The 27,526-nt window shown below is 39.5% G+C and overlaps 1 protein-coding gene across 5 annotated transcripts in view; it reads left to right on the forward strand.

Moving 5' to 3' along the window:
* The window catches only part of mid2 (midline 2), a 160,684-nt gene that overhangs the window by 102,210 nt on the left and 30,948 nt on the right, over window positions 1-27,526 (forward strand). For 4 of the 5 annotated variants that reach the window (XM_085131782.1, XM_085131769.1, XM_085131768.1 and 1 more), the window contains 6 exons: window positions 3,443-3,508; window positions 5,244-5,339; window positions 17,954-18,061; window positions 23,812-23,960; window positions 25,005-25,132; window positions 26,461-26,604. In XM_085131782.1, the coding sequence (XP_084987908.1) occupies window positions 3,443-3,508; window positions 5,244-5,339; window positions 17,954-18,061; window positions 23,812-23,960; window positions 25,005-25,132; window positions 26,461-26,604 (691 nt within the window). The remainder of the gene's footprint in view (window positions 1-3,442; window positions 3,509-5,243; window positions 5,340-17,953; window positions 18,062-23,811; window positions 23,961-25,004; window positions 25,133-26,460; window positions 26,605-27,526) is intronic. The other variant, XM_085131793.1, reaches the window with a different exon arrangement.

Consider the following 27,526-nt stretch of genomic DNA (forward strand, 5'->3'; position numbering starts at 1 on the left):
TCCTTTTCTTTTTCTGAGCAACTTTATTTGAATTCCCCCACAAGACTTATAAATGAAAGTGAGCATCTCCTAGCTGTCTGCTCCCATTTATCGCTCTACCCCCAACTGTTCAGAGATCTCTTAAATGTTCAGTCAGTCTCTTGAAGCTTGAAGGTCACATGAGTTCATTTGGAGTTCAGAAATCTGTGGCATCCTATTCAGAACTACAGAGCAACACTGTGAAAGCTACTGCATTTACTGTTACTGCATAATTATTTCTTTATTTCAAAATTTCTAGTGGAATAAGAGCCTTACAGTGAATTACACAGCTCTTAAATGTAAAAGGTAGAAAAAAAGTTTTTAAAGTGCTGTTTTTTGGAAGTTAGACACAAACAAAAACAGTTAACATTTTAACTGATTTTAAGCATCCCTGATGGTCTCATTAGCTGGACCCCAGACTGCAGGGAGACGAGCGCGACTCCCTATTTTTCATACCATGCAACGATTCATCAGTCTCAAGGGTTTTGCCCTATAAAATATTATCCTCAGACAAAAAACCCCGTTTCCCAGAAGGCTTGTGTTACTGACACGTCCAGATTCTGAAAAGCCTCTTGTTAACAACAGCTGTAAAGTGAGCTTGTTCAATTCTTTCAAGTTTAATCTCTCCCTCTTTCTGTTGCTTTCATTTCTCTCTCTTAGTGTCCCATTTCTCTTGTACTTGTGGGACGATCTTGAATTAATTAAAAGAAAAGACTTTGAAGTTAGATACTTGGCCTCGGGGCATTCTGTTTCATTTTTGTTGTGGTGGGAGTCGCGCTGTTGTTCTGTTGTTACGTTGTAACGACCCAGAGATTCCGCTACTGGTCAGTGTCATGTTATTAGGCAAAAGATGCAGTTCAGCATAAAATTGTCTATTAAAAAAGCAAACACATCTCTAGAACATGTGCCTGGTATGTCCAATTTTATAACACTTGGTCTCTTCTTTTATTGTCTCAGGTTCTTCTTATGATTGCATTATGCTGTAATAACTTAAAGACAGAGTAACTGTTAGTATAGTCAAGCTTTGCGCTGTCTTTAGATTAAGTCTTACAATTTCAGAAATTGCTATTTACAGATGTGTCGTGGTTCCGCTGTGATTGAGAGACAACACACAGTGTTTGGATTGTCATCTTATACTGTGGACTGTGTTTCTGTGCAACTTCACTGCTTAGTGGTAATGTGACAATGAATGATGATGACTAGTTTTAGCTTTAAGAGCAGTCAAAGTTGAGTGAGCGAGTTCAGTAAACGCTTCATCATACTCAACTGTCTTGTAAGAAAAAGGCATCATTCTATATCCACAGCCCCTCTCCCGCAGCTGTCCAGCTACTCTAGTACAAATAGAGATCCCTCCCAAGAGAAATGGATCATCTGTACAGGAATGAGACCCGGGAGCCCCTCAACATAGTGATGTCATATGAGGGGGTGTTGATCTAACCTTAGATGATGGGCTGTCAGCAGCTGCTGTTGCAGCGCGGCCGGGACGGACAGAATAAATACTGAAGAAGTAAGAAACAAAGCAACGGATGAGACAGGAAGTCAGATTAGCAGGAGAGGATACTTATTGTGATGTAAAATGAAAAGAAAGCTACTGAATACTAATGAAAGTCATACTAATGGAAAACAGAAAAACAGAACAGACTGAATGATGACCAAATTAGAAACCTGGTCGCTAGCCTGCCAAGCTTCCCCTCTCAGCATGAGACTCGTCCCTATTTCCCTCCCGTCAGCCCCTCCTATCTCTGTTACACTCTCTCTATTCGCTGCCACGACATGCTACGTCTAAAGCGGAGTCTGTGAATGAATGATATTACCTCATGCAAATAACACCATCTACCCTGCAGGCCCATCACATGCTTCAAGCAACTAAAAAGCAGTAACTCATCTCTCTCGCATTGGCTTTGATTTCTTCTTGTTCCACTCTAATAACCCTCCGCTCTATTTTCTCTACCTCTCTGTCTCTGCAATGGCCCCCTTTTTTTTATATGTAAATATATGCAATCGGTTTTACGCTTAATAGATTTCAATATAGCAAAATAATCAAAGTGGCTACTGCTGTCTATAGATCTTTCTCAGGCTATTAATAACACAAGCTATGGCTTGCTATTTAATATTTACACCCAGTCCCTAGCATATCAGTGTGGCTTTTCCATAGTAACCAAAGCAAACTGTCCAGATATTGCTGGTGCAGCAGAAATAGGAGTAATTTTTTAGCCCCAGCTGTTCACATCTGGGGACAGGATAGTGATGGTGGTGTAAAATAAAAGCCAACTTTTCAACCAGGAGGCCGTGGCTTGTCTTCTGATTGAGGTTTTTGTTTTTCAAGCTGTTTTCTTCATTTTCACTCTCATGTTACTTTCATTTTCCTCAATGATTAGGTTTAATGAAAAGAAGTACCTGGTTAACTTTAAGAAAATATGGTTTTCATTTTGAAAAAAAAATGTTGCTTCTTAAAAAAAATGTTGCAGTCATATGTGCTGAGTTGGAAGTGAGACCTGTTTATTTCATGACTGATGATGTACATTTCAGACAGAAAGATGCAAACTGACATGATATTAAATAACTTAAACGATAAAGACAATATAAACATAATATGTCATCATTGATTGGGCTGCTGTTTAACTCTAACACATATGCATGTTCTGACCCATTCCACCCTTTTATGCTTCTATTTCTACATGTTTTGTGTTACGTTTTTCTCTGCTCCAGCTCAAGCGGGTTTGGTTATCTTTGATGTCCCTTGAGTGTTTTAATAATTTGTTAAATGTGTGTTGTTGATGGTTACTCTGCCTCCCTCTATCACTCTCTCTTTCTCTCTCTGTCAACTTGCCTGCCTATAAGGCGTGGGCTACAAGTAAGGCCCCATCGCCATACTGACCACAGTATAATGTTTAGTGTCTCATATTCACCCTACAAAGTATAAACTAACATCATCTGTATACATGGAGACATACATATGTCTCTGACCATATGCAGGCCTAACACATGTAAAATACAGAAAACACACGTACGTATGTAGAGAACAAAGGAGTTTCTTTCGACTGCTGTCGCATGGAGGGGGGGGCAGCTGTATTCTAATGTATTAATCATCTTGTCTCCAGCTTGCTAATTAATGACCCATCTGTCCCCACTCACTGATGTTCCACTTCAAACTCCCCAATAAACAAACACACACACAGAGGCGCTGCGGCACAACAACCAAATTCTCGTTCCAGTGATGCAACTCCGACGCCACTGCTGTGCACACTGTACGCCGCACTGTCTCATCTGCATTGAAGAAAACCTCCAAAGTGTTTATGGCAGCTTCATGAGAAAGGAGTCCTCCTCATCAGTTGCTGTGCGTTTAGCTGGCAGACGTGTGATCAGGCTTATCTGTGTGTGTGTCTATGTGTGCACTTATGTAGGTGTATGTGTGTGTTCATAGGCTTATCAGGTGAGCCCGGGCAGAGTGTCAGATGCAGTAATGGAGGCTTCAAAGACAAGCGCTGCGGTGAGTTCCCTGGCTGCCTTTTAACAAACCCCCCACCCACCCACCCTTCCACCCCTCCCTCTCACTTCCTCGACTATTCCCACCGCTGGGACGCAGAGGGACAGAAAGGCACATAAGTAGATAGCTGGGTGGATAAGGAAGGGACGCAAGAAGTGAGATAAGCAGGCAGGTGAATAATTAAGTGGGCGCAAAGTCAAACAGACAACAGGTAGGCGTACATCAGGCTGAGTGGCAGGTAGGAGAGATATTGGAGAGCACAGATGCCTGACAGTAAGACGGACGCACGGAGGAGCAGACAGACAGTAAGACATTCAGACGCGGCCAGGTGCTTGTACAGGCCACCTCCCCTTCACTTGCATGAGTAGAGATACTTCAAACACTCGCCGCTTGTCTTCTGCTTTGTTCTGTTGTTCTCATCGCAGCTGCTAATGTTGTTTTGATGCTCGTCACCACCATCGCTGATCTGTTTCCTTTGAATGGGAGTGCTATTCCTGACTTCCCATTTGCTCGTTTCCATTTTGGTCTTTTATCCTGCATATGTGTTTGAGTGAACATGTTTGTGCGTGCGTGTCTTTTGTTTTACATCTGAAAAGCAGTCACAGTTAAGGGATAGTAACTGAGCGTTTGATCATTAAAAGTTGCCATTTGAGGTTGATTGGTTTCATTTTTTTCAGGGATCACATAGTTATTTTCTTGCTTTAAAGTGAGATCAAAGAGTTTTGTAGTAAATAAAACTGCAGTATAAGCACTTGTGGCTGCATAAAAGCAAAAATACAGGAAGACGTATGAAAGAGTTAACCTACAAACACAGAACCTACTTTGGCTGCTTCTTATTCAACAACATTCAATTAGAAACCTAATATTGACTGTAACATTTGCAACAATTCAATTGAAAAAAGTGATTTTAATTATTGTGTGTAAAATCTGCAGATTATTTTGAACCTTTTCAAAACTGATGACCTTTTTGATTATTTCTTATTTCGCACCGCATGCAACATTGTTCAACATGGTTCAGACTTCAGTGCATGGCTACTGTGATGGACACTCTCCCTTCTGCAACTATTTTTTTTTAATTGTACTTCACGGGCCTTAATAGATATTTGGATTAATTTTTTAAAGTCGTTTACAGTTTATTGAAGAAATATTTTTGCATGAATGCCTTATGTTATAAAGAAAGTCTTGGGGGATGTGGAGATAAAAATAAAATAAAAAGGAGTCAAACAGTGTTGTAGAAATTTCTTGTGATGTCACAGAATGTATATTTTGTACGTGTATGTGCAGACTTATGGGTTTCATTGGGACTGCAGAAGACATTAATATGAACTCATGAACCAGCACTGATGTCACAGAATGAGACTTCACCAGAGATGTTACCAAAATAATTATCTACAGATATGACTCCCCTTGCAGATTCATGTAGTTCAAAACTTTTGATGTTTCTTTTAAATTTATTTTATTTGTTTGGCTTTTGTTTTTGTTTTTGATTTTTTAAATCAGGAAGTATCCAGCATAAAACTACTAAATCGAACATAAGGAGCTACTCACCCTCGTAAACAGATGTTAAGAAATGTTCTAATCACTCTGTTCTTCTGTAGTGTCGAAAGCTTAATGGTTTAGCTAACAATAACCTTACAATAAGAGTATTTATTTATTTATAAGCAAAACTGCACACATTGAAGGTAATACTTCTACTTGTAATACTGATCATGCCAATCCTCCTGCTCCCTCCAAACAGCAAACTCTGGAGAACAACCTAACCAACTTGGTGAAGAGGAACAGTGAGCTGGAGAACCAAATGGCCAAGCTCATTCAAATCTGTCAACAGGTTGAGGTATGTAACATATCTTTATGTCTTTTAATTGTTGAATAAAATTCAAATGGTCTCCCTTAATTGTAACTCAGGAAAGTATGACTTCCATATGGAAAGTAGTTTTGCTTGTCGCCAGGTATCATAGCACAGTCAGAGATCAGTGTCAGCAACAAGATAACAGCCTCGGAGCTGCTAAAGATTCTTAATGAGGGGAGTTCTGCTGGGTGGAAATAAGCATTTCCAAGTCAGCGCCACACCGCGCACCACTGAAGCTATCTATATTTTAGTCTAAGCCTCTTTTTATTTCATTATATTTCTGCCTCCTGCTGGATCATAACCGTGACTTTGCCAGCATTAAAATACGAATTCAATTCTTTCAGTTCCTTCACCAGCTACTGATCAAATATTGATTAATCCCAACACTGTAGTGAAAGCCAGGCTCTTACAGTGTCGTCATAAAAAGGGCCGCATCGTTTTTAAAGAGTTGGAGGAAAGTATACAGCAGCAAGTTAATAACAAATGTGTCACAGTGATCTTGTTATGTCATTTGACCATCAATATGATAAGTGATTAGGCACAGCACTTTGAAAATGGAAATAACAGATACCAGTTACAGTTTCAGAGGGACTGAAGAACACTCGAGAACAAAAGAGTAGCTATCAGCAACCATCCACTCTCAGACCTTTAAAAGGGTTAGTTATGTCATTCACACAACTTCAAACGCTGATTGAGATGACCACTTGAGCAAAGCCAAAACTAAAAGTTCAATTTTCAAGGTGCAACCGCTTTAATGTAAAGCTATAACTGTATCATAAATTGTGATTGTGTGCCTCTTTAATGTCTCAGCTTTGGCTTCCAATACTGCTTAGGTTCTTCCTTGAACTGTTGGCTTCCAATTAATCTCACTGCGATGAATTTGATTTTTAGGACGGATGAATTACTGTTGCATTACTCAACGGTTTAATTCTCACTGGCACCACCCACACAAGAAATTTATGCTTGCCAGCAAATCAGATAAGATTATCTGTCAAATGGCATATAACTCCAAAGTGGAAGCTTTATCTGACTTGTCACAAGGTGGCAATGTGTCACAGCTCCCCCCGGTACGATTAAACGGCAACCTTCGAAGAGTGTTTGCGGTGTCCTAGTGTGAACCGGAACCCGTGTGCACAAAATTATACCTGAGTCAGTCTTGTCACTGTTGACCTCTTCCATTTGGGCCTCTGCTATGATTTAATGGAGGTACTGTTCAAAGCCAGTCAGAGAGTTCTAATGCTTAGCCACAGAGTGTTTTCTCAGCTGAGCATTACTAACACATTCGCGCACATACACACAGGTTCATGCTTTCAGTCTGTGCACACTCACTCTTAATAAACACCATCATTTTCTGTGATATTTGACATTAATGGCTGCAGAGGACAAATGCATTTTAGTGCCGCCATCACTCTCTGCGTAGTTCATTTCTTACCAGCCGGGCACGACTCCATTTTCTCAGAGTCACTCTGAGGTCCATGAACAGCAACTCATGCAGCCGCTCAGCCAATCAAAATTAAATGATTGCTGGGTGATTCATTAAGTACAGACAAACTGTTCATCAACAGTGCATGGCGTGAGAAAAAAAAAAACCCTGTCTCTGTTTCGTCTTTGTCTGCATACCAATGTTGAGCCGCCGCCGCAACAGCAGCACAGTCTCATCAGTTATTCATCAAAAAGTAATGAGGAGAGATTGCATGGGGGAGAACATGCTTCACCAACTCTCAAGCAAAGCAACATTTGGAGCTATTCTGCCTATATGATGTCAGTGTCAAAGGGCTACAGTTGTTTATTTAGAGAGGCGTAAGGAAGAGAGACTGGATTGTTTTCAGGTGAGCACACATTAAGGCGCAGAGGCGTTTTAGGAGTGCCAGGAAGAGAGGCGAGGGCAAGCGAGAAGAAGCTGGAGAACAGCTGAAAACTAGAGGCTGTAGAGGTGAAGGACAGGAAAAAGAAAACGAAAAGCAAGAGGTTAACAGGGCAACGGGAACAGAGAATGGGATAAAAAGACGTAAGTGTTAGTGTGACTAGCAGTGATTCCTTTTTTTTATTCTGCAAAAAGAGATGCAGACCTTGTGTAGAAGAACACGCTCAGCAATAATGCAATACAGCACAAAAAGGGAATAAAAAAGTGAGAGTTTTAGTGAAGGGAGAGGAGTGTGTACAAAATAAGAAATCTCTGAAGGGCTTTAAGCATGACCTGGATTTCTCTCCTCCTTGTTTGCATCATGCTGTATTGGTGCCGAAGAAATGATCAAACACAGTGTGAATCAGCTTCCAGTGTGTCAGCACACACTGCAGCGATACAGCCCTGGCCTCCAGGGGTTCTCTCCGGGGGAGTTATCTTTTTCTTCAGTCTTAGATGCACTGACTTGATGATGTGTAGGATGCTTCTTTCCGAGTATCCTCACCACAAGGCTTGGTGTGGGATTTTTGTGCCTAATGGTGTTCGGAATAGGGTTCGGAGCTTTTTAAAAGCATTGATTTGATTCTTAAGCATTTGTAGTGATTTTTGTTTAGTTAACACTCATCACTCATTTTCACTCATGCTTTGATATTAATAGTAAGCAGAGTAAGGGGGACTCATTGAGGCTCTTGGGTGAAGAGCATTTCCCTAAAAACCACTTTGATGTTGAATAGACGCTGATACAGTGACAGATGTAACTGAATACAGACCCAGACTGAAAGCTGTGTTAATGCTTTGAATAAGACTAATATGCTATCTGTTACCTGCACATTATTTTTCTCATTCACGAACTATGTTTTAAGCCATAAGCTGTTTAATATTAAGCCAGCTCACTCCTTTCTTTTCTTTTTTTTTCTTTTTTAGAGTAACAGTAAAAGCTTTTTACCCTCTTCAAAAACACATCTCAAGAGATGCTCTTATTCTTTTGTTGCCATTTCATTTTCAGCACATTTCTATTTAATTCCCAAAGAGCCTCCCCTTTCATACTTTAACAATACTTCCTTAAAGGCTCGTGCCCTTGAAACTTTGTCTGTGTAGTGAAGTTCTCGCATTTAATATCTCCCTCTTCTTAATTCATCTTGTAACTTGACAGCTGATCAGCTTTTCTGTCATTCTGTCCCACTTTATCTCGCTCTCTATACGGTAGTTGTCCTCGCCGAGGTCATGGTTCAGCTATGCCTCGCGAGACTGTGTGGTTACAAGGTGCTTGCACTGGCAGCTGTATGAAGAGGAAAACTTTCTAATGGGCTTTCTGGTTCTTAACGGAGCCAGAAAGCCCAGACACAGCTAAATGTGGAGTAAGCATTGTTTCTAGGAAGCAGTAAAAACCAGCAGCTGGTGTTTCCGACCCCTAGGATCGTGTTAAACTCGTGTGTGTGTATTAGAACTGATGGGAAAAAGAATCACATCAGACAGAAGCCTGGTGGGTTTAAATGTTCACACATGTATATCTACTGATTAAACAGCGAACAGTAAGTCCTTAGCTGAGACCTGTCTAGGTGTGTTTACACTGACGCTGATCACACTCTGTGCAGAATATGAATCAGTTGTATGGAGATGTCTCTACTCTAATGCTGCCTAATCCTTTGCATTAGGGCTCATCTCTCTTTATCTCTCCACAATAGCACCAGAGAGATCGAACCATCTTCTGGCATCATTTCTAAAGCTATATTTCTAAAGCCATTTGCAGTTCCACTTTTAACTAAGGATGGGAGCATCAATACAATGCGCTAATGGTATATAGATAAATGACATTTCTGCTTTATTGCAAGCTCTACAGTATGTTTGCTTTTAACAGATGCCCATACTGTGCATTCAAGGTGGATGTATGTCATTCAGCATTCATCCATCCTGGGCAGGTGATACTGTGTGTAATGCTTCTGCTGATGCTGCTTTCAGAAGCATCTGCTTGCTGATGCTTCTGAAAGTCAGAGCATCAGCAAGTTATTAAAACTCATTTTGAAGAGAGTCTATCTAATAATTATAGAGCTATTTGCATAAAATAGAAGAAGGACCACCAAAGATAATGAAGGCACACTGTCTGGGAAGGATGGATGTCCATATAAATTTTCATGGTAATCCATCAAATGCGTGTTGAGATATGATTAGCAGAGATAATGATGGGTGTCCTTTGATAATAGGCATGATAATTTCATTAGTAGTGATTGATGTCTGTGTTACTTTGTTCTGTTGAAAAGTAAAAGAAGACAAGAGGTTAGAAGTTGTTACCCTGAAAAACAGAAATAAATGCAGTCAATCTGCTTAGCAAATCAACACTTTGGTGAGGCGTTTCCAATTATCACCTTTCTTTGACATAACATCTGTTACTTTGATCTCACGGTTGCATTTTCTTTTACTCTATTACATACATAAACCATTTTTAGAACTAGGTGCCAGCCGGATGTCATAAATCTTTGGGTGTTATCCCAGGATTTGTGGACAGCATCAGAGATAACGCTGTCACGCTAAATCCTTGCATCTGTTTAAGGACTTCATGTCGCACTTAAAGAGGCAAACTGGGGACAGTAAGAAGCAGGCGGAATCAAACAGAGGCAGAAAAAATGAAGAGAAATATGAGTGAGCAAAGGACTGGATTGAGCATAGAGCGTATTCAAAATGTAACTGTTCTGGTGTCAGCAAAAGGTTAACCACTGCTTTGAACTTTGAAGTCATATGTTGCTCTGGCTCTCACTGTTCTGTAATTATTACAGTCAAAGGTTTTGAGCAATCAATCGTGTCTTTGACTACTTTGAGGAAAAGTATAATTATTATTATTCAAGACCTTGTATGTGAGGAGGATTTTAAATTTGATTCTGGATTTAACAATGAAGAGAAGCCAATATAGGAGAAATGTGCTTTCTCTTTCGAGTCCCTGTCAGTAATCTTGCTGCAGCATTTTGGGTCAACTGAAGGATTTTCGGGGAGTTTTAGAACATCCTGATAATAAGGAATTACAGTAGTCCAGCCTAGAAGTAATAAATGCATGAACTAGTTTTTCAGCATCGCTCTGAGACAGGATGTGTCTGATTTTGGAGATATTGCGCAAATAGAAGAAAGCGGTCCTACACAGTATCACCGCATTTCTGAGATTTTTAGTGCCAAGTACGAGAACCTAAGTTTTATCTGAATTTAGAAGCAGAAAATTTGAGGTCATCCACGTCTTTATCTCTTTAAGACATTCCTGCAGTTTAACTAATTATTTGTGGGTGTCATCTGGCTTCATGATAGATAAAGTTGGTAGTCATCTGCATAGCAGTGAAAATGTATGCTATATTTCTTCTGATGATACTGCCTAAGGGAAGCATGTATAATGTAAACAGAATTGGTCCTAGCACAGAACCCTGTGGAACTCCATATTTAACCTTAGTGTGTAAAGACAACTCCCCATTTACATGAACAATTTTCTAGCTTTACGGAGAGCTTTTTTATAGAGCGATAAACTGGATTTCAAGGCTAAATGAGGATGTTCTAAACTAGTGTGATGTCATTTTAATTAGTCCAATTATAGATTGAATGCTGTGCTGAGCCTGTCATTTTTTAGTATCTACATGGATAAAATCACCCACAATAATTATTTTATCTGAGCTGAGAACTAAATCACATAAAAAGTCTCAGAATTTAGATAAAAAACAGATGGGTGGACGATAGATAACAACAAATGAAACTTTTCTTGAGTTTTTCAAGCTAGGGTGGACAAGGCTAAGCATCATGTTTTCAAATGAATTAAAACTCTGTCTTGGTCTTTGGTTGATTAACAAGCTGTAGTGGGAGATTAATTCATGTACTAACAGGGGACTAGAAAAGAGAGACCCAATGTTTATAATCCACATTTCACTGTTTTGCTCTTTGGTGCAGTCGTGGATACAGTACTGTTCTTTCTTTGTGATTTTTTTTTGTGTTTAAATCATTTTTTGCTGATTTTTGGTTCGTTTTTTTGTTTTGACACAGTCTCTAAGGGGTCGGGGTTTTGGGGAGATAGCAGGAGGAGAGAAGCTACAGAGAGGCGTGTAAGTCTGCAACTCCACTTCCTGATCCAAACTCTGGATAGTCAGATTTTGGGGTGGGGGTTATTAAATTTGGCCAGATTTGTAGAAGTGAGAGCTGCTCCATCCAAATTAGGATAGATGCAGTCTCTCCTAACAAGAACATGTTTTCCCCAAAAAGTTTCCCAATTATCTATAAAGCAAAGCATTTTGGACACCATTCAGACAGACAGCAATTTAAGCCAGCCATCCTGTGTTTCCTGTGTGTCTGCTAGGGGAAGAACTAAAGCTACCTTCAAGTGCACCAGCCACAGGGGCCTGGCTAGCTATGGGTTTTCCAAGGGTGCGAAGGTCTGTGTGTTGTAACGGGAAAAGCAAGTGATACTCTACCAGATAGAGCCAACACCAAGTGAGAGTGAAATGGTCTCAGAAGAAGGGGTGGCTGTCAAGAAGCCTTTCATAAGGAAGGAAAATGGGGAACAAAGGATAAGGAATTTCAAATTACACAAGACCTGGATTTGAAATCAGCAACATAAGGTCCTATGGAGTGATGAATTCAGTCTCATTCAGCATTGGAATGCACTTCAGGAAGCCTGGATAACTATTCCTGAAGACTGTTTAAAGAAATTATAAGAAAGTTTGCCTAAGAGATTTCAGGCTGTGTTGACGAACAAAGGTGGTCGTACCAGGTATTGACTTTCTAGCTTGCTCTAATTGTTTTTTCTTATATGATATGTATGTTTGAACATGTTTCAATAAATCAATGCACCCGTTTTCCTAGAAAAATATAAAGGAATGAGGGGTGGCTTAAGACTAATGTGCAGCACAACAGGATTTGTATATATCTGTTTTTCAACAATTTTCTTGGATAAAAGACTATTTCTTTTCTTGATGTATGTCAATCTGAAATCTACAAGATCTGTTAGACATTTTGTACATCATTTACCACTCCTGCCACAGTTGATATGCAGTGAAACCTTTGCTTGTTAACTAGAATTTAAAATACAGCGGTGTGGGCGTGAGCAGTGCTTGTTAACACAGTATGCATTTGTAAAGATTTGCAGTTTAAGAAAACAAGTTGGGATTTTGTAATGTCAAGGTGGGCGGGTAATTTAGCTGCATTCGCTGCTGTGTTTGTGATGTTATTATGGTGATTCAGCTGTGAGATTTTCTGTGACAAAAGCAAATAGCATTTTCAAGATTGAGCACTGCAGCATCATTAAAACTCACACACACACAATTCATCTCATTTGTCTGCAGTCAATGGATTTTCTTAAAATGACAGGACAGTGAGAAATTGCAACGCCAAATCTCAGAATCGGGGGAATTTAACAAGCAAAGACTCGTTTTGAGTTTAGCTCACCTCCTGATGATTGACAACTCCTAAAATACTGGCTCTCTACTTATTACCAGTTTTTAGAAAAGGAGAGTTGGCTATGTGTTTCGACTTCACATTTCAAAAATGTTCATAGACTCTAAAAAAAATCTTTGTTTTTATCAGGCAAAGTCTTTTTGTTTTTGAGTGTAACCAGTGGTTTACACCTTCCATAAACCCGCACTATTAAGAATCTTGAAGTCATCACTTAATTGTTGCCTTTGACGTTTGAAAAATGATTCTTAGTTATTACCTATATGACCAGACATCTTTCATTCAGCCTGCTTGAGTCCTGGTTATTGCATAGAAACTGCCATATGTTTCCAGGCAATACACCTCAGAATTAAATATGTTTACATGATAACCTTCAAACAAAGAAGAATACTGGCGCCGTAAGGTTGGATTAATTCCAGCATTATGGCAATAGTATCCTAATATGATAAAGCAGTGTTCCCCTATTATTGATTTCACTAAAGTTATTATATAAAAATCATGATGAACTAATGTTACCATTTTAGTTCTAGCTGGTCATCATATGGTTACCTATATATTACTGTATGATTACCAATTGGTCCTGCTTTAAAGGCCTATGTTTATGTCATTATGAGCCCCATTTGGTCTTGTTATTAACCAATTACACATATTTAAAGTTAGTACCTCTCTGCTAGATCCATTGTTCATACAAGATATTACTTGGTTATTATTTGGATGTTACTTTGTAATAAAGTTGTAATTATTTCCACATTATATTTGCTTTCACACTAATGCCCCACCAGTGATACCAGTCCACAGTAGAGATGTAGATGAGCATACTTCCTGTTTTTGTTGCTTTACTCTATCCATATAGTGAATGAGCATTGACTTTGTTCCGTCGGGATAACCTGAGCTCTGAATGAAGTTGTAACATATTAAAACCTTTTGCATGTGTAGTAGAAATAAAGTCAACAAACTTTAAGCTAACTTTAATTAGATTTCCCTGGTGATTTTTCACATGCATTATGTCCCATTAAAGTATCGCTTATCTTTTCTTTTGGAGGTAAGTCTGGTTGATTCGAAATGACTACCAGATGGTTGCTGAGTAGCAATACTTGCTTCAAGAATTACTTTGAATCAGCTACATCTAAAATAATAAATAAATAAATGAACCTCTCATTGGGACTTGTGCCTATTACATAGATCGGTGATATGTGAGGAAAGGGGACAAGTGAGCCACAATCCAGAACATTTTGTAATAATGTGGGACAGTGGATTTCAACATCCCATACTGTTGGGACTGCATTTATTTTCTTCCGTCTTACTCTCCATTTCTCAGCCCATTTCTGTGCTGGATGTCTTGATTTATCTGAGGAAGATTACCTGCAGTAGATCAGCTGTGCAGATATGGTGTTTATTTGCTGTGGTTCAGTACAGGCTATAGGATGTCAACTTGATGAGAACTGTGGTAGCTTATTAGAGAGAAATGTGTGCTGCCAGTTGTACCCAACTGTAACATTACTCAGCTGATATCTGCATTTGCTTTTGCTAAAATAATGTCATTATAATAGCATATGCAAACATGCTTGTCAGATGTTCTTTTAATAATTAGTAGAAAGCACTGAAAAGGATGCAGTTAAGTCGTAGCTGCATTAATGAGGAGGATATTTTATATTAACATTATTATTATATTACTATTGACGAAAGTAATAATCCTTATAAATCATAATTCCATTTAGTTTGCCTAATATATTGTATTCAAATACTTTTATTTATCCGATGTTGGAGAGTTTAATAATTTCCCAAAGACAGATTAAATAGAGCAAATTAGAACATTTGTTAAACATAATTATCATCAACCAAACGTTTTTAAGAAATTTGAAAGTGAGATATTTTTATTGAATTTTAGCACCCTGACTAGTTTTCACAAATATTTTAAGAGCAGGAGCAGGTGAAAGGTTTCCTGACACTTGCTATATGTGGTTATTCTTCCAATAACAGACCTTAACTTGAAGTTGGCACAGTGCTTTTTAGTATACCTGCAGAGGTGTCTAATAATGCCTAATTTGAGTGAGGTTAAAAGAGAGAGAGGGAGAGAAGGGGGGATGAGGAGGGAACATTTTTCCATAACTACGCTGCTAAGTAGCCCAGTCGTAATTCACAGTGACCCAGGATAGCTGCATTCATCTTGCTTAATTACGAAGCTGCAGTCATAAAATGGCTTTTTGCACAACTGTGTTGTTTGTGTTTGTGTGCCCCTGTGATTTTCTCTCCATGTGAGGGCCTACTTTGGCTCAAAGCCATCCTTAAGAGGATCCAGTACTGTGCAAAAGTCTTAAACCACCTTGCATTTCTTTATAGTTTACTTGCAAGAAGCCAGATTTTTCGTAAAAAAAAAAAAAAGAAGAATTTATGTGGTTTTGAGCAATAGTTGTCCAGGAAAAATCTTCTCTGTGTGCACCCAACTCAAGGGATAAACCAATTCTGCGTCTACACATAACAGATTTGACATTTTTAGAACAAAATTTACTAGAAATGACAAATAGGGCATAGTTTGATGGATATAATGAATATTTTTGCAATGAAAAGGGAAGTCGAAAAGAGACGTTAGCCAAAAACTTGGCACATCTCAGCATTGTGTGCAATGTGCCCTTAAAATATTTGAGGAAACTTTTGAGCAGCTACTTCTAACAATAAATGAATCATCTTAATCTTTATCAATAGTAATAATGTTTTTATAGTCTTAATAATAATTTGAGGAATAGCTAATTGGGGTGAGTGATAGTAGATAAACAGTTATGTCTAACTGGCTGTACTTATGTTAAGGTTAACATGTGTACCAGCCAGGTTAACATTGAGGGAAACTCTTTAATACTTAATTGTTATTGAATCAGAACCTTTGCTGACCTCTCGAAGTTCTTCATAAAGACTGGGTGGTCAGTGCTTCCCAACCCTGAGCCAAGACACATATTTTATATTAGAAAAGTCACATGGCACACCACCAAATGTAATTTCTTTTGTCTTACTGGCAGTTGGCAACCCTTTTAATTAGAGCAGGTAGTTGCACTGCCCTCTAGTGGAAGAGAATGTAATTGTTCTGCCCGTTACTCACGCCGATCGCTAATCAGATTGAACCAGATAATCTTCCACGGCACACCAGTCTATACTATCTACAGAACTAAAAAAAATTACCATTAATGTTGCTTTCTCGCAATTTGGTGTGAAAAGGTACTGTATGCGTTGGTACTGTTGACATCTCTAAATATATATATGGATTATTTTCTGTTATTGAACAGTTTAGAAACACACAGTCCAATGAATTCCTTTGATCATATCAGTCGATCGGTGGATAAGTAAGACATCATAATGTGCATCTATGTCATTCTGTATATTTTTAATAACATTAAGAAAACGCTTCTTAATCAAGGTGATTAAAGTCATTTCAGATTTTTTGTTTGCATGTAAAAAAAATCTACTCATTTAAATCTACTCTATCCCACATGAGCATTTATCTGTTATCACTGCTGTGATCTTTAATTTAAATGTCATCATTGCACCTCTGTAAGACTGCGTGTGCCACAGTAAAAGAGGTCTCCTCGCAGTGCATCTCCTTGTGTAGTACTGTGTTATGGTTGCCAGCCAAGAACAAAAGTGCTCTTGCCACAGTCCCTTCCCTGCAGGAAACACTCACCTGTAGCTCTTTGAGACAACAAACGCTGCAGCAGCTAGCGAAGCAATTCAAGGAACACTGTTCTCTGTGAATGTTTGTGGCCTCTGAAAACGTCTTAATTGAAGTGAAATTTCTTGCCTCTTGTGTGAATTTTCTCAATAACTCTGAAGTTGCCAGTTTGGGTGAAAAATTCCCACTGTCACCCTGCTGGGTTAGTTTTATTTCTTTTTATTCTGGAGTATATAAGTGTAAATACAGCCAATTACATCTCTGTTACAACATAACAGATAACAGATATGAGCTTTGTGCATCTTTATGTTACTGTACCATGAAACATAATAAATTATTTAAAAAAAAAAGACTATTAGAGCAGATGAAGCAGGTAAGGTACACCCAGAACTAAAACCAGTTAAGGCTGGAAGTATAGATGTCATTTCTGTCTCTTTTGTGTACCTTTGTTTGCTCAGAAATCAGAAATCACAACCCACTCACTGGACAAATTGCCGTTTAGATTTTCTGTTCTCTTCTTTGGTTCAACAGTGAAGTTGGAGTATCTTTTTTTATGATCTAAAACCCTGCCCTAAGTGGTTCTAAAGCTTTTGCAGTAATTGTATGCACATTTCATAATGAGCAAACTGCTTAATAGTGGTTCATTGTTGAAATTCAGCAAACACCCTTAGTGTCTCCAAAAAAAAACCCTCACCCACCCACACGCACAAATTTGAAGATGGATGTTCATTTAGTGCTGGCGTGAAATGGTGAACTGATGAAGGGTTGCCTTGGTGACTTTGGTCCTGAAATAATCATAGAATCTATTAAATTGGCTTGGTGTGAGCATTTTCTATGAGTGATTTAATTATTGTCTCCACAGACCTTCTCTGGGTGCCTTTGAGTTTTCAAATAATCCACCTTGGCTTTTTCTGAGTTAAATAAACATGTTGTTTTTTTTAAATAGTGTAACTCTAATCATTTAATGCACCATTTTTGTAATAAATTCATGCTGCATACAAGTATAAAACAGTGTTTCAAATCCAACTGCACAGTAACCCTTTTTATTAGGAGAGATGGACTCCAGCAAGGAGAAGAACATTTCTGGCAAATGAATAATAAATTCCATCTACAGTGTACATTAAAATGCCGGTTTCTCACTACCTGCAATGCCCCCTAATTGGCTGACCAATTAGTTTGCCATATTTATGTGTATTTATGAATTGTTTTGTTTAACCTTGGATTCGTGTAGCTAATATATTGATTTATGATCTTCCCAGTGACAGCTGATGAGTTGGAAATCACTTTTCCTTGTTTTGTTCTTCACAAGTTATTTTTAATCCAGGTGCACGTTGCTTAAGGCACTTTTCCTGGTGTGCAGAATTATAATGAAATGGAAAACTATAGGACGTGCTCTGTATGCGATAATGCAAATGATCCTTCCTGCCACTCTGAAAGTCTTACAAAGTTCCCAAAGAGAGCGTGTGAACGAGGAAGAAGAAAAAATGTGCAGACACAGTTTTGATATCAGACACCAAAAGCAAAATATAAGATACATTGAACCTGAGCGAGTCAGTGGATATACAGTTTGACTTTAAAGTGAGGCTGTGTGAGGGTTTCTTAAGTTGTGTGTTTGCTTCTCTTCAGGTGAACACAGCCATGCATGAAGCTAAGCTGGTAGAGGAGTGTGATGAGCTGGTGGAGATCATCCGCCAGAGAAAACAGGTCATCGCCGTGAAGATCAAAGAATCCAAGGTAAAGTATTATATTCAACTAAATTTTTTTAAGTGCAGTCTGAAATATTCAAATTCAGGTACAATCACAAAGGTGGCACTGACTGATTTTTTTTAACCTTTAAGACACAAAAAAACAAAGCTAACAGACAACAATATTGGCATTTTATTAACTTACAGGGAACCTACTATGGTTCCCTGTAAGTTAATAAAAAATAAATAAAAAGTCACTCATCCAAATGACTTCTTCGCTTATCTGAAGAAGTCATGATGGAAGGAAGTCACTTGGATGAGTGACGAAACATTTCTCCCACTGAAAATGCTAAATCCAGATGAACATGCTTCGGGACATTCAGTCCTTCTACGACCGTTGCAAGAGCTTGGTCCGTACAGCCGGCAATAAGTCGGACTCGATCCTGGTGGGTGATGGGCTACGCCAGGGCTGCCCTTTGTCACCGATTCTGTTCATAATTTTTATGGGCAGAATTTCTAGGCGTAGCCAAATGAACATAATCAACTATTGGATTTTTTTTCCTGAATGCAAGTAGTTGCAGTCACCAGCGGATGAGCGTGCAATACCTTCAATCTCTTGGCGACCACGTTTCATCACAAAGCAATTGCCCAGGTGACCTCAAGAAAGGCAACCTGCCTCCAAACACTCACGGCCCAACTTAGACAGACTGCAGTTACTCTCAGATTGGTCAAGGTTTGCAAATAATCGCTGTCTAATTTAGAAATTCAGAGAGGTTGCCATGATATTGTAATCAGTCTGAGTCGGTCTGTGCCAGTGAGCGTAACTCATCCTGGGATGTGCCTCTTTACGATAGGGAACTTGACTCAACTGGTTGCCAAGTGACTGTAAACTGGTTATATATAATAACAAGATTCCTGAGCATCTATCCCATTTTGCAGTTAAACTGGTGTCCTGAAATAACTACAATATTCACTTATTTAGAGTAAATTTTCAATATAAGTTTGACATCTATGAGGTTCTGACTGGACTACGAGTGTAAGTAGTTAATATGAATTTCAGTATATGTAGACAGCAACAGATTTCTGGCTTTCCAAAATGTATTTAATAAGCTAACCCTGACTCTTCACTTCAGAGTTAACGAGACTGCAAGTTCAGTGCACACAGTCACAGGAAATCATAAGTTTAAAGGGCTTGTGACACTAAAGGGAGACACTCGAGGAACTGAAGGGCTGCACCAAGGCCTAGTATAAGATAACTTAAGATAAATATAGATTATTTTGAACTGTGAATCATGCATAGCAACAGTTGCAGAGTCCAAGACTTGAAAAGAAATGTAAATGACCACAACAGGTCCCAATAGATTTAATCAGTCAGAGCAAGATTATCATCCAGATGTTGTATTTTTAGTTACTGTTGTGTGTAAAGCTGAATATTGTTTAAACTCCTGAGATAAGATCTATAGTTAATTAACTGAATGTCTGCTGAGGCAGGCAAAATGTATATTTTCCTAAAAAAAACTAAACAAAATCTTTTGTTGTAAATGATGTTGCTGGGAGTTGTTAAGGAACCCCAGGCAGTGTATCTCTAAATGTACCCTACAACCAAAACGAGTAGATGGATGATCTTCTGCGTGTGTCATTAACTGAATCAGTCCAAGATTAGACGCACTTTTATTCAGCGTGCATAAACAAAAACAGTGATTACTGGCACTTAGAAGAGAGAGATGATGGCTTCGGTGAATTCCTATTACATCGTTTCATTCAGTTTTCAGCAGTTCATATTTCAAACACTTGTGTCGCCTTGCCATCTAAAGTAAGGCAATAAGCCTGACCCACCATCACTTTGCAGAAGCGAATGAATATGAAAGCAAAGATGCCGTGGACAGAATATATTTGTAAGGCTACTTGTGTGGTTGTCTGCTTGTTTACCCAAATATACACCACATGCAGGCTTTACGAGAAATGAAAAACACGGAGGATAAAAAAAAAGAGAGCGATAACAGTCTCGCCTCATATTTAGGAGGTCAACATGAATGTGTGAGGAGAGAATTTAAAATGGCAGGAAAGACTGTTCTGAATCTCCTGCTGCTGTTTTAGAAAGTCCACAACTAACTGCGCAGACAGATACACATTTGGCTCTGTGTGTGTGCGTGTGTGTGTGTGTGTGTGTGTGTGCTCATGCCCATGTGTATATGGGTCGTTGTCCCGTCTCTGACCATGAATAACCCTTCCAGAGGTGAAATTTTAAGTGCTTGTGAAGGATCCAAGGTGGCAGAGGAGCTTCATAGAGAAATTTCCCAACAGTTAACACAAAGACTAAAATAGGTTTGCGTGTGTGTGTGAGACAGAGGAGTGTGTCGACAATGAATGCAGACAAAGAGCAAGGTTTGTTCTCCTGAGAGTCTGTGCCTGTAAAAGGCTCTCCAGTTGACGGTACAGCGGTCAAATGTAGGAAGCCCGTATGCATCACTTTGAAAGGTCAAGGAAGATGAATCAAATGCGCCTTGACTAATTCAAATGTGTAGAAGAGAGCAAAGGATAAGATGAATATTGATATTTTACACAGCAACAAAAACACGGCTCATATTATACATTTTCTGAGCAAAGTACTGAGAAGGCTTCCTGTTGAGGACAGTCTCATAAAGGAAAGTGTTCAGAGGTGACTCTGCAACAGAATAACCGGATTATACAGGCTTCATCATGGTGAGCAAGGTGCTCCCATTCTCTCTCTTACTTCTTCATAATGAGGTCTGTATCTTGCAGAGGAGACTCAGCAGTCATACTTAATCTCTCCCAGCTCACACACACGCACATAACAAAAAAAAAAACAAAAAAAAACAGACTATTCCCACGGCCGGGTTTCTGTTTGTGTGTTTTTGTCATATGACTTCCTGTCTTCCAAGCATCTATTCTGCCGCTTTTCCGTTATCTTTTCTTGAAAACTGTTCAAACTCTAAGGATTAACAATGCAAAACTCTTTTAGTGTTACATACTAGCTTTTTTTTAACACAATTTTTTTTAACAATCTCATTGGTCATTTGAACTTCAGTTTAAAAGCTTATGCCTGGTAGGGACTCATCATAAAAACAACAGCATTACTGTTGTTGGCACCACTTAAACATCCTGTCTCTGTGTTTATGTGACAAGTGCCTCTTGTGAATGTGCAAATATAATATTTGTCTCTCAGAGCCAGGTCAGGATGGATGGTCGGCCATACAAAGCCTTTGGCTTCGGCCTGTTTTCAGTGCTGTGGTTTTGTTTATTCTATTTCTTTAAAAGCAAATCAAGGCTGTAAAACTTTAAGGATCCACATCCAAAATCTAGTGACTGATGGCTGGTCATTACTTGTAAAATAGAACTTCATGCTACCATAATTTACAGATGGCATATATTCCCACAGCATCAGCTGGATTTATCTGTTGTTGAGATTCTGTGTTTTTGTATGCAGTCATATCCTGGTTTCATCTACTTTCAATGACAAACAGTATGAAAGACTGATGCATTTGTTTTAATGGCTACCAGGGGATTATACCTGTAGCTGCAAAAATACCTACAGAAGACTATTTAGTAATTTAACCATTATGTCACTGCTACAAAAATATGTTTTTCAATCAACTGGAGTGAGAGCAAACGTATTATGTTTATAAGCCATTAATAACACATCGCTTTGTTTTCATATCTATAATTGCACTTTAAGAAAATTCAGCCTCTGAAAAAGTTTTGGTTTTGTTTTATGACTCAGTAAAATGATAAAAAAATAACTTTAAATATTGTAGCATCACCTCATAAGTATTTAAATTATATTAGAAGGTTCAATTTCAGCTTTAAATCACGAACTGTAGGCTTCGCACAAAGTAAGAGACACACACACGAACACACACTCAGACTGTGCCATATTGTCCATTATTTTGCAGGAGAGAAGTAATCATCTCTAAAATTGTTGTTTGCGGCCTATGTTGCCAAATAACAATTCATCCTTTAAACCTCCTCTCGCTTCTCCGCTCTTTGCAGTCAACAACCTGCTCAAATGTCATTTTTAGTGACAAGAGATTATGGCGGACTCAGTGCAAGTGCAGCTGAGATGTCAGTTGAAAACTCCATTAAGACTCCAGCTTAACGAGACTTCTAAAGCAGCAGCAGCAGCTTTTGCAGCAGCGGGAAGGAAAGTGGACATTAGATTCCGTGAAAGCTTTTGATGGTGACCTTTTAACCATGTGAACTTTTTAGTTTTGTTCAGTGTTAGAGATTCAAATTAGCCTTAGCCTGAAATTATGATGCGTTCAGTGCATTAAGAGACTTAACTTCATTCTTTGCCTTTAGATTCACAGATGATTTATTTAATCATTTAACAGCACTCCACGCTAAAGCCCGTATTGAATTCTACAGTTGCCTCTTGCTGGCAGTCTCAGCGCTCACAAAGACCCTTTGTTTTGTTTTGTTTTTTTACATCAAACTACATTTCCAGGATCAGGATATGAGCGGCAATAAAGATAAACAGATTACTTTCATTTCAAATTTGCTCATCGTGGCTTTCCTTTTGCTCGGTGGGAAATTACATTAAAGCACACACGCTAACAAATTACAGTGAAAAGGACTTTACAAATTGTACTTGTGTCTGAATCCTGACCTGACAACGTGACCTGACTTGATTCGCACAGCATGATGCTTTGTGATGAAAATGAAGCAAATTATTATGCGGTTCAAAATCAGCAGTTTCCTGTTTGTCTGCGCTGCTACATTTGAATCACGCGCACCACTTGAATGCACAGTAGATGCGCTTACGAGGTGCTCAAAAGACGAGCTCGATGTCTCTTTTGCTTGGTAAGGTAGGAGGGAAAGAACTGTGACTTTTACAGCCAGTAGTGTCTCATCCATTTCCTGCCAGGCCTCATTTCACAGTTTTTAAACATGGATATGTATGCACAGACTGGTGCCCCGCATCCAGTGACCTAGAACTATCTGCCCTTTGATTGTGCAACATGATATTAAGGTCAATGTGAGAATAGATCCAATGGGCTCACTTAAACTCAGGCCCTCTGCTTCCTTTTTCTCATTTTTCCTGTTGGTGCATCTTAATCATAAACTCTAATGTCATCTGCTAATTGCTTCTGCACGGTCAGATTCTTCTGTGGATATAATATTTGATCACGCTCGTCGTATGTGTTTGAATATCTGCGTCTGTTTTTCTTTGGTTATAAAACTTCAGTTAACTCTGCAATACGGAAAGTTCACCTAGCAAAAATCACCTGAGAGAGTGCTGTCTTTGTGTCAATAATGTGTGCCGATGTGGGAAGCAAAGCACAATTGGCTTTTTTTAGTTACTGTCAAAACGAATTAAAGAAATCCATCAAACTGAAATTATTGGAGTGCAGAGGAGGGCTTTTTTTTTCTTTTTTTTTTGGATGTAGAGAGAGTTTTGAGATCCTTTTTTCCTGAATTTTTGCAGTGGAAGGCACACAAGTTGCCCTGAGCAAACAGAAAGTTATTTTCAGTCCCAGAAGATGAACATAGAAGATCAATAACACCAGTGAACTACTTTTGTCTAAGTTTTGGAGATGGGGATTAGAGACATAGACTACGTGTCAAGATTCTCGCATAGTAAAAGAATGTCGCAGTGGCATTTGTGAATCTTTTACTAGACCAGGTGCTGGCAATGTCGTCTGCGTTCTCTTAGCTAAATGAAAAATTTAAAAGTCGAGTTATCGAGAAGGGCGACGTATTCCTTCAAGGCTCGCGGTGTGTAAATGAATACGGACCGCGTGTGTCGTAACGTGGCAACGTGTGCTTCGTTTGTTCCAGGTGATGAAACTGCGCAAGTTGGCTCAGCAGATTGCAAATTGTCGCCAGTGTTTGGAGCGCTCCAGTGCCCTGATCACACAGGCTGAGCAGAGCTTGAAGGAGAACGACCACGCCCGCTTCCTTCAGACTGCCAGAAATGTCGCCGAAAGGTAGGTGGAGCGGCGCACCGACTTATACCACCTGCCTGTTGCAACAATATGCTAATATCACTTCATTATAACTATTAATAGTCCAGACAAGTGGGAGGCTTTCGACAAGTCATCCTGACTGGGGTTTTTGTCTTGCTTTTTCCGTGTGGAGTTGTGTCATTGTAGCAGGCTGCATGATAGTTGTCAGAGTATTTGGCAATGAGTCTTTGACTCTTTAAATCAAAACCTCTGCCCTACAATGAGTTTTCGATTTTTACCTCTGTGAAATCCACTTGAAGGGGCTGCTGGTGAAATCAGCATTTTATCAAAAGTCTTTGACTCGTGCGATCAATGTCAGGCCTCTGTTGAAAATCATCTATCATTTAAGGGCCAGCTCTGCACTTTTCCTTTCAACCCTCGCGCTTCTGTAATGCCCTCATTCCTTCGTCGTCCTCCTCCTGTAGATATTTTGCTCTGTCTCTTTCACAAAGACCTTTGCAAAAGCCACGGCTAGCACACTATCTTTTATTTGGCCTCGGCTCCACTTTTCTTTCAACCACCTGGCCGTGCACTTTATTGACTGACTGGTTTCTCTTTACTGAGGAGCTGAAGTCTTAAGGACTAGTGCTCCACTCTGCACTGCTGTGTAACCCTGCCAGCACTGTGGTTCTGGCTGGCTCCTGCCACAGACAGCTCACTGATGCTCAAAGCAGAAGTAGGCACAAGTTTCCACAAAGCTGTAGACACTGTAGAGTAAGTCTGTCAGTGCATGTCTGGTTTGAGTGTGTTTTGACAACACCAAGGCAGAAATGAGACCATGAATTTCATGTTTGTATTCTTTTAAATTTTTTCCCCTCTCTTGTCCTTTTCCGTGTCACTAATAATATCTACCACCTCTCCCCTCTTGCCATCTCACCTCACTTCTCTGCTCTTATTTTTCCATCTCTTCATCACCTCCCATCTTTTCCTGCTCCATCCCTGTTTTCCTCGTCACGTCATCGGACCTCTCATCCCTCCTTCTCTACCATTTACTTTGCTCGCCCCCGTGTCCTGGCAATTCAAAAGGGTTGCAATGGCCACGGCTTCCTCGCAGGTGCTCATCCCAGATGTCAACTTGAACGAGGCGTTTGACAACTTCGCTCTTGACTTCTCCCGAGAGAAGAAGATTCTGGAAGGACTAGATTACCTAACAGGTAAATTCACTCTGCAGTAGATATGTTAACAATCGTCCTGCTGCTGTCTTGGGTTTTTTTGGTTTGTTTTTTTTGATTCACTGTTTCAAAGAACAAAACTGTTCTCTATAAGTTAAGAAAACTATCCAGCCTTGTCACATAAGCCCTTTTCAGACATGGAAAACACAACTTTGCTGCCTTATTCAATTCAATTTTATTTATATAGTTCCAAATCAAAGCAGCAGTCACCTCAAGGTACTTTACATTGTAAGGTAAAGACCCTACAAAGAAATACAATACAAAGAAAACAGCGAAAACCCAGACAATCACATGACCCCCCCTATAAGCAAGTGCTTTGGTGAAAGTAGGAAGGAAAAACTCCCTTTTAACAGGAAGAAACCTCCTGCAGAGCCACGCTCAGGTAGGGGCAGCGATCTGGCGTGACTGGTTAGGGGTGAGGGGAGGATAAAAACACACGTTTGTCCTGTTTGACATTCTGTAATTCACAAATGCAAGTTATCAGACTTTGATTTTCACATTTGGACGGCGACTGAAACCAAAATACACAAACCTATCTTTTCCTGAGGGAAGAGAGTAATGTTATTTTATGGTTCTTTCAAAACTTCAACCTCTGTTGACTTTATTGCTTTTCGTGGCACCTCAGCTGTCTCCCTTTCAGACAGAAAAGTCATCTGGCCTTAAGGAGCAGCAGATTAACTCAACAAATGCTCATGCTGTCTATGACAGTTACAAAGTATAAGTTATCTAAGACTGTGTTGGACAAAAAAGCACAAAGGAAGCTTTTCTAACTCTGCTCTATCTCCTCATACATTGTTATCTTGTACTTTGATCTTTGTGAACCCTGATCTCATATGTCATCTGTTTTTGGATGTCAACACCCTCTCTTTAATTAAAAAGTCTTCATTGGCCAAAACAAAACACAGGCTCACACCTGTTCAGAAGTTGTGTTCGTTTCTTTGCTATATGGCTCCATGCCATTCAGACTTCTCCACGTTGAATGTGCTGCCTAAATATTAATAGGTCAGACCAAGAAAGGGTGTGATCACGATCTTTACAAAAGTGACCGGGGTTTTCATTCTGACACAAAGCCAACACATTCATATGCCCTCAGATAAATGAAAAGGAACGTCTGAAAGACGTTACGAACACACAAAACTCCCCTTTAGAAAGACAATCACCTCGTGTCCGCTTCACGTCAAATTCAAGTAGTAAAAATTTTATGCAGCTGTTGAGACGTATTATATTTCTGAGAATCAAGACAAAATGACTTGATGACGCTTTCTAACATTTCTTTTATTTAATCGTGTTCTTGTTTCCTCCACACGTAGCTCCCAACCCTCCATCTATAAGAGACGAGCTGTGCACCGCCTCCCACGACACCATCACTGTTCACTGGACGTCTGAGGACGAGTTCAGCGTCACCTCCTATGAGCTGCAGTACACGATCTACACGGGCCAAACAAACTTCATCAGTGAGTAACACACACTCAATAGAGAGGAAGAGTAAAGAACAAGGCAGAGCAAACTCATTGGACATGATGCTGTCTCACAGTAACAAGGTCCTAGGTTCAAATCCACCATGTTCCAGGTGTCAGTGTTCTCCTGTGGGCTCCCCCTGGATATTCCTGCTTCCTCCCACAGAACAAAGTGGGGTTAGTGGGGTTAGGTTATTTGATGATCCTAAATGTGTCTGTGTTAGCCCTGTGACAGATTAGTGACATGTCCGGGGTCTACCCCGCCTTCCAACCACCCTGAATTGGATAAGTGGAGAGTATGGATGAATGGATGCTAATTGAAACTGAGCAAAACTTTAGTCCCATGGATTTTTGCATTCTCTCACGTAGAACCATCCACAGTTACTTTCTCCCCCAACCATTTTTCGGATGAGAGGGGACAGCTGACATGCTGCAATAGTTTTAAATCAATTTTATTGGCTGACTTTTTACTAGTCCCCCACATCTGAAATGAATCTGGTGCCACTGGCTGTCACATAGCCCTCCCATTGTTTATGCGTTTCTTTTCATGCACTGTGCATGATGCACTTCACTTGACTTTGACAACTTCTCTTCGACTGCAGTTCTATGGACCACTGACTCTGCACGATATTTTCACGGACTGCTTCTGCTCAGGCTGTTCATTCTGTTGCACTTCCTTCCTTTTGCTGTTGCCTAGCCACCAGCTCTAATTTCTTCTCCATTTAGTTGCATCCTCAATTACAGCCCGTGTTTGTAGCCTGGAATTGTGTGACCCTGCTGCTGTTGTGGTATTATAAGAATCTTCTGGTTTTTATCATAAAATATATATAAAATGTACATCTATCTACACAGAAGCACTAAGCACACCATTTTCACTGACCTCTCTTCGGGTTCAAGAAACAAAGCACTGCAATAATTT

This window comes from Neolamprologus multifasciatus, chromosome 2, assembly GCF_963576455.1.
Source record: "Neolamprologus multifasciatus chromosome 2, fNeoMul1.2, whole genome shotgun sequence".
In the NCBI taxonomy this organism is placed as follows: Eukaryota; Metazoa; Chordata; class Actinopteri; order Cichliformes; family Cichlidae; genus Neolamprologus; species Neolamprologus multifasciatus.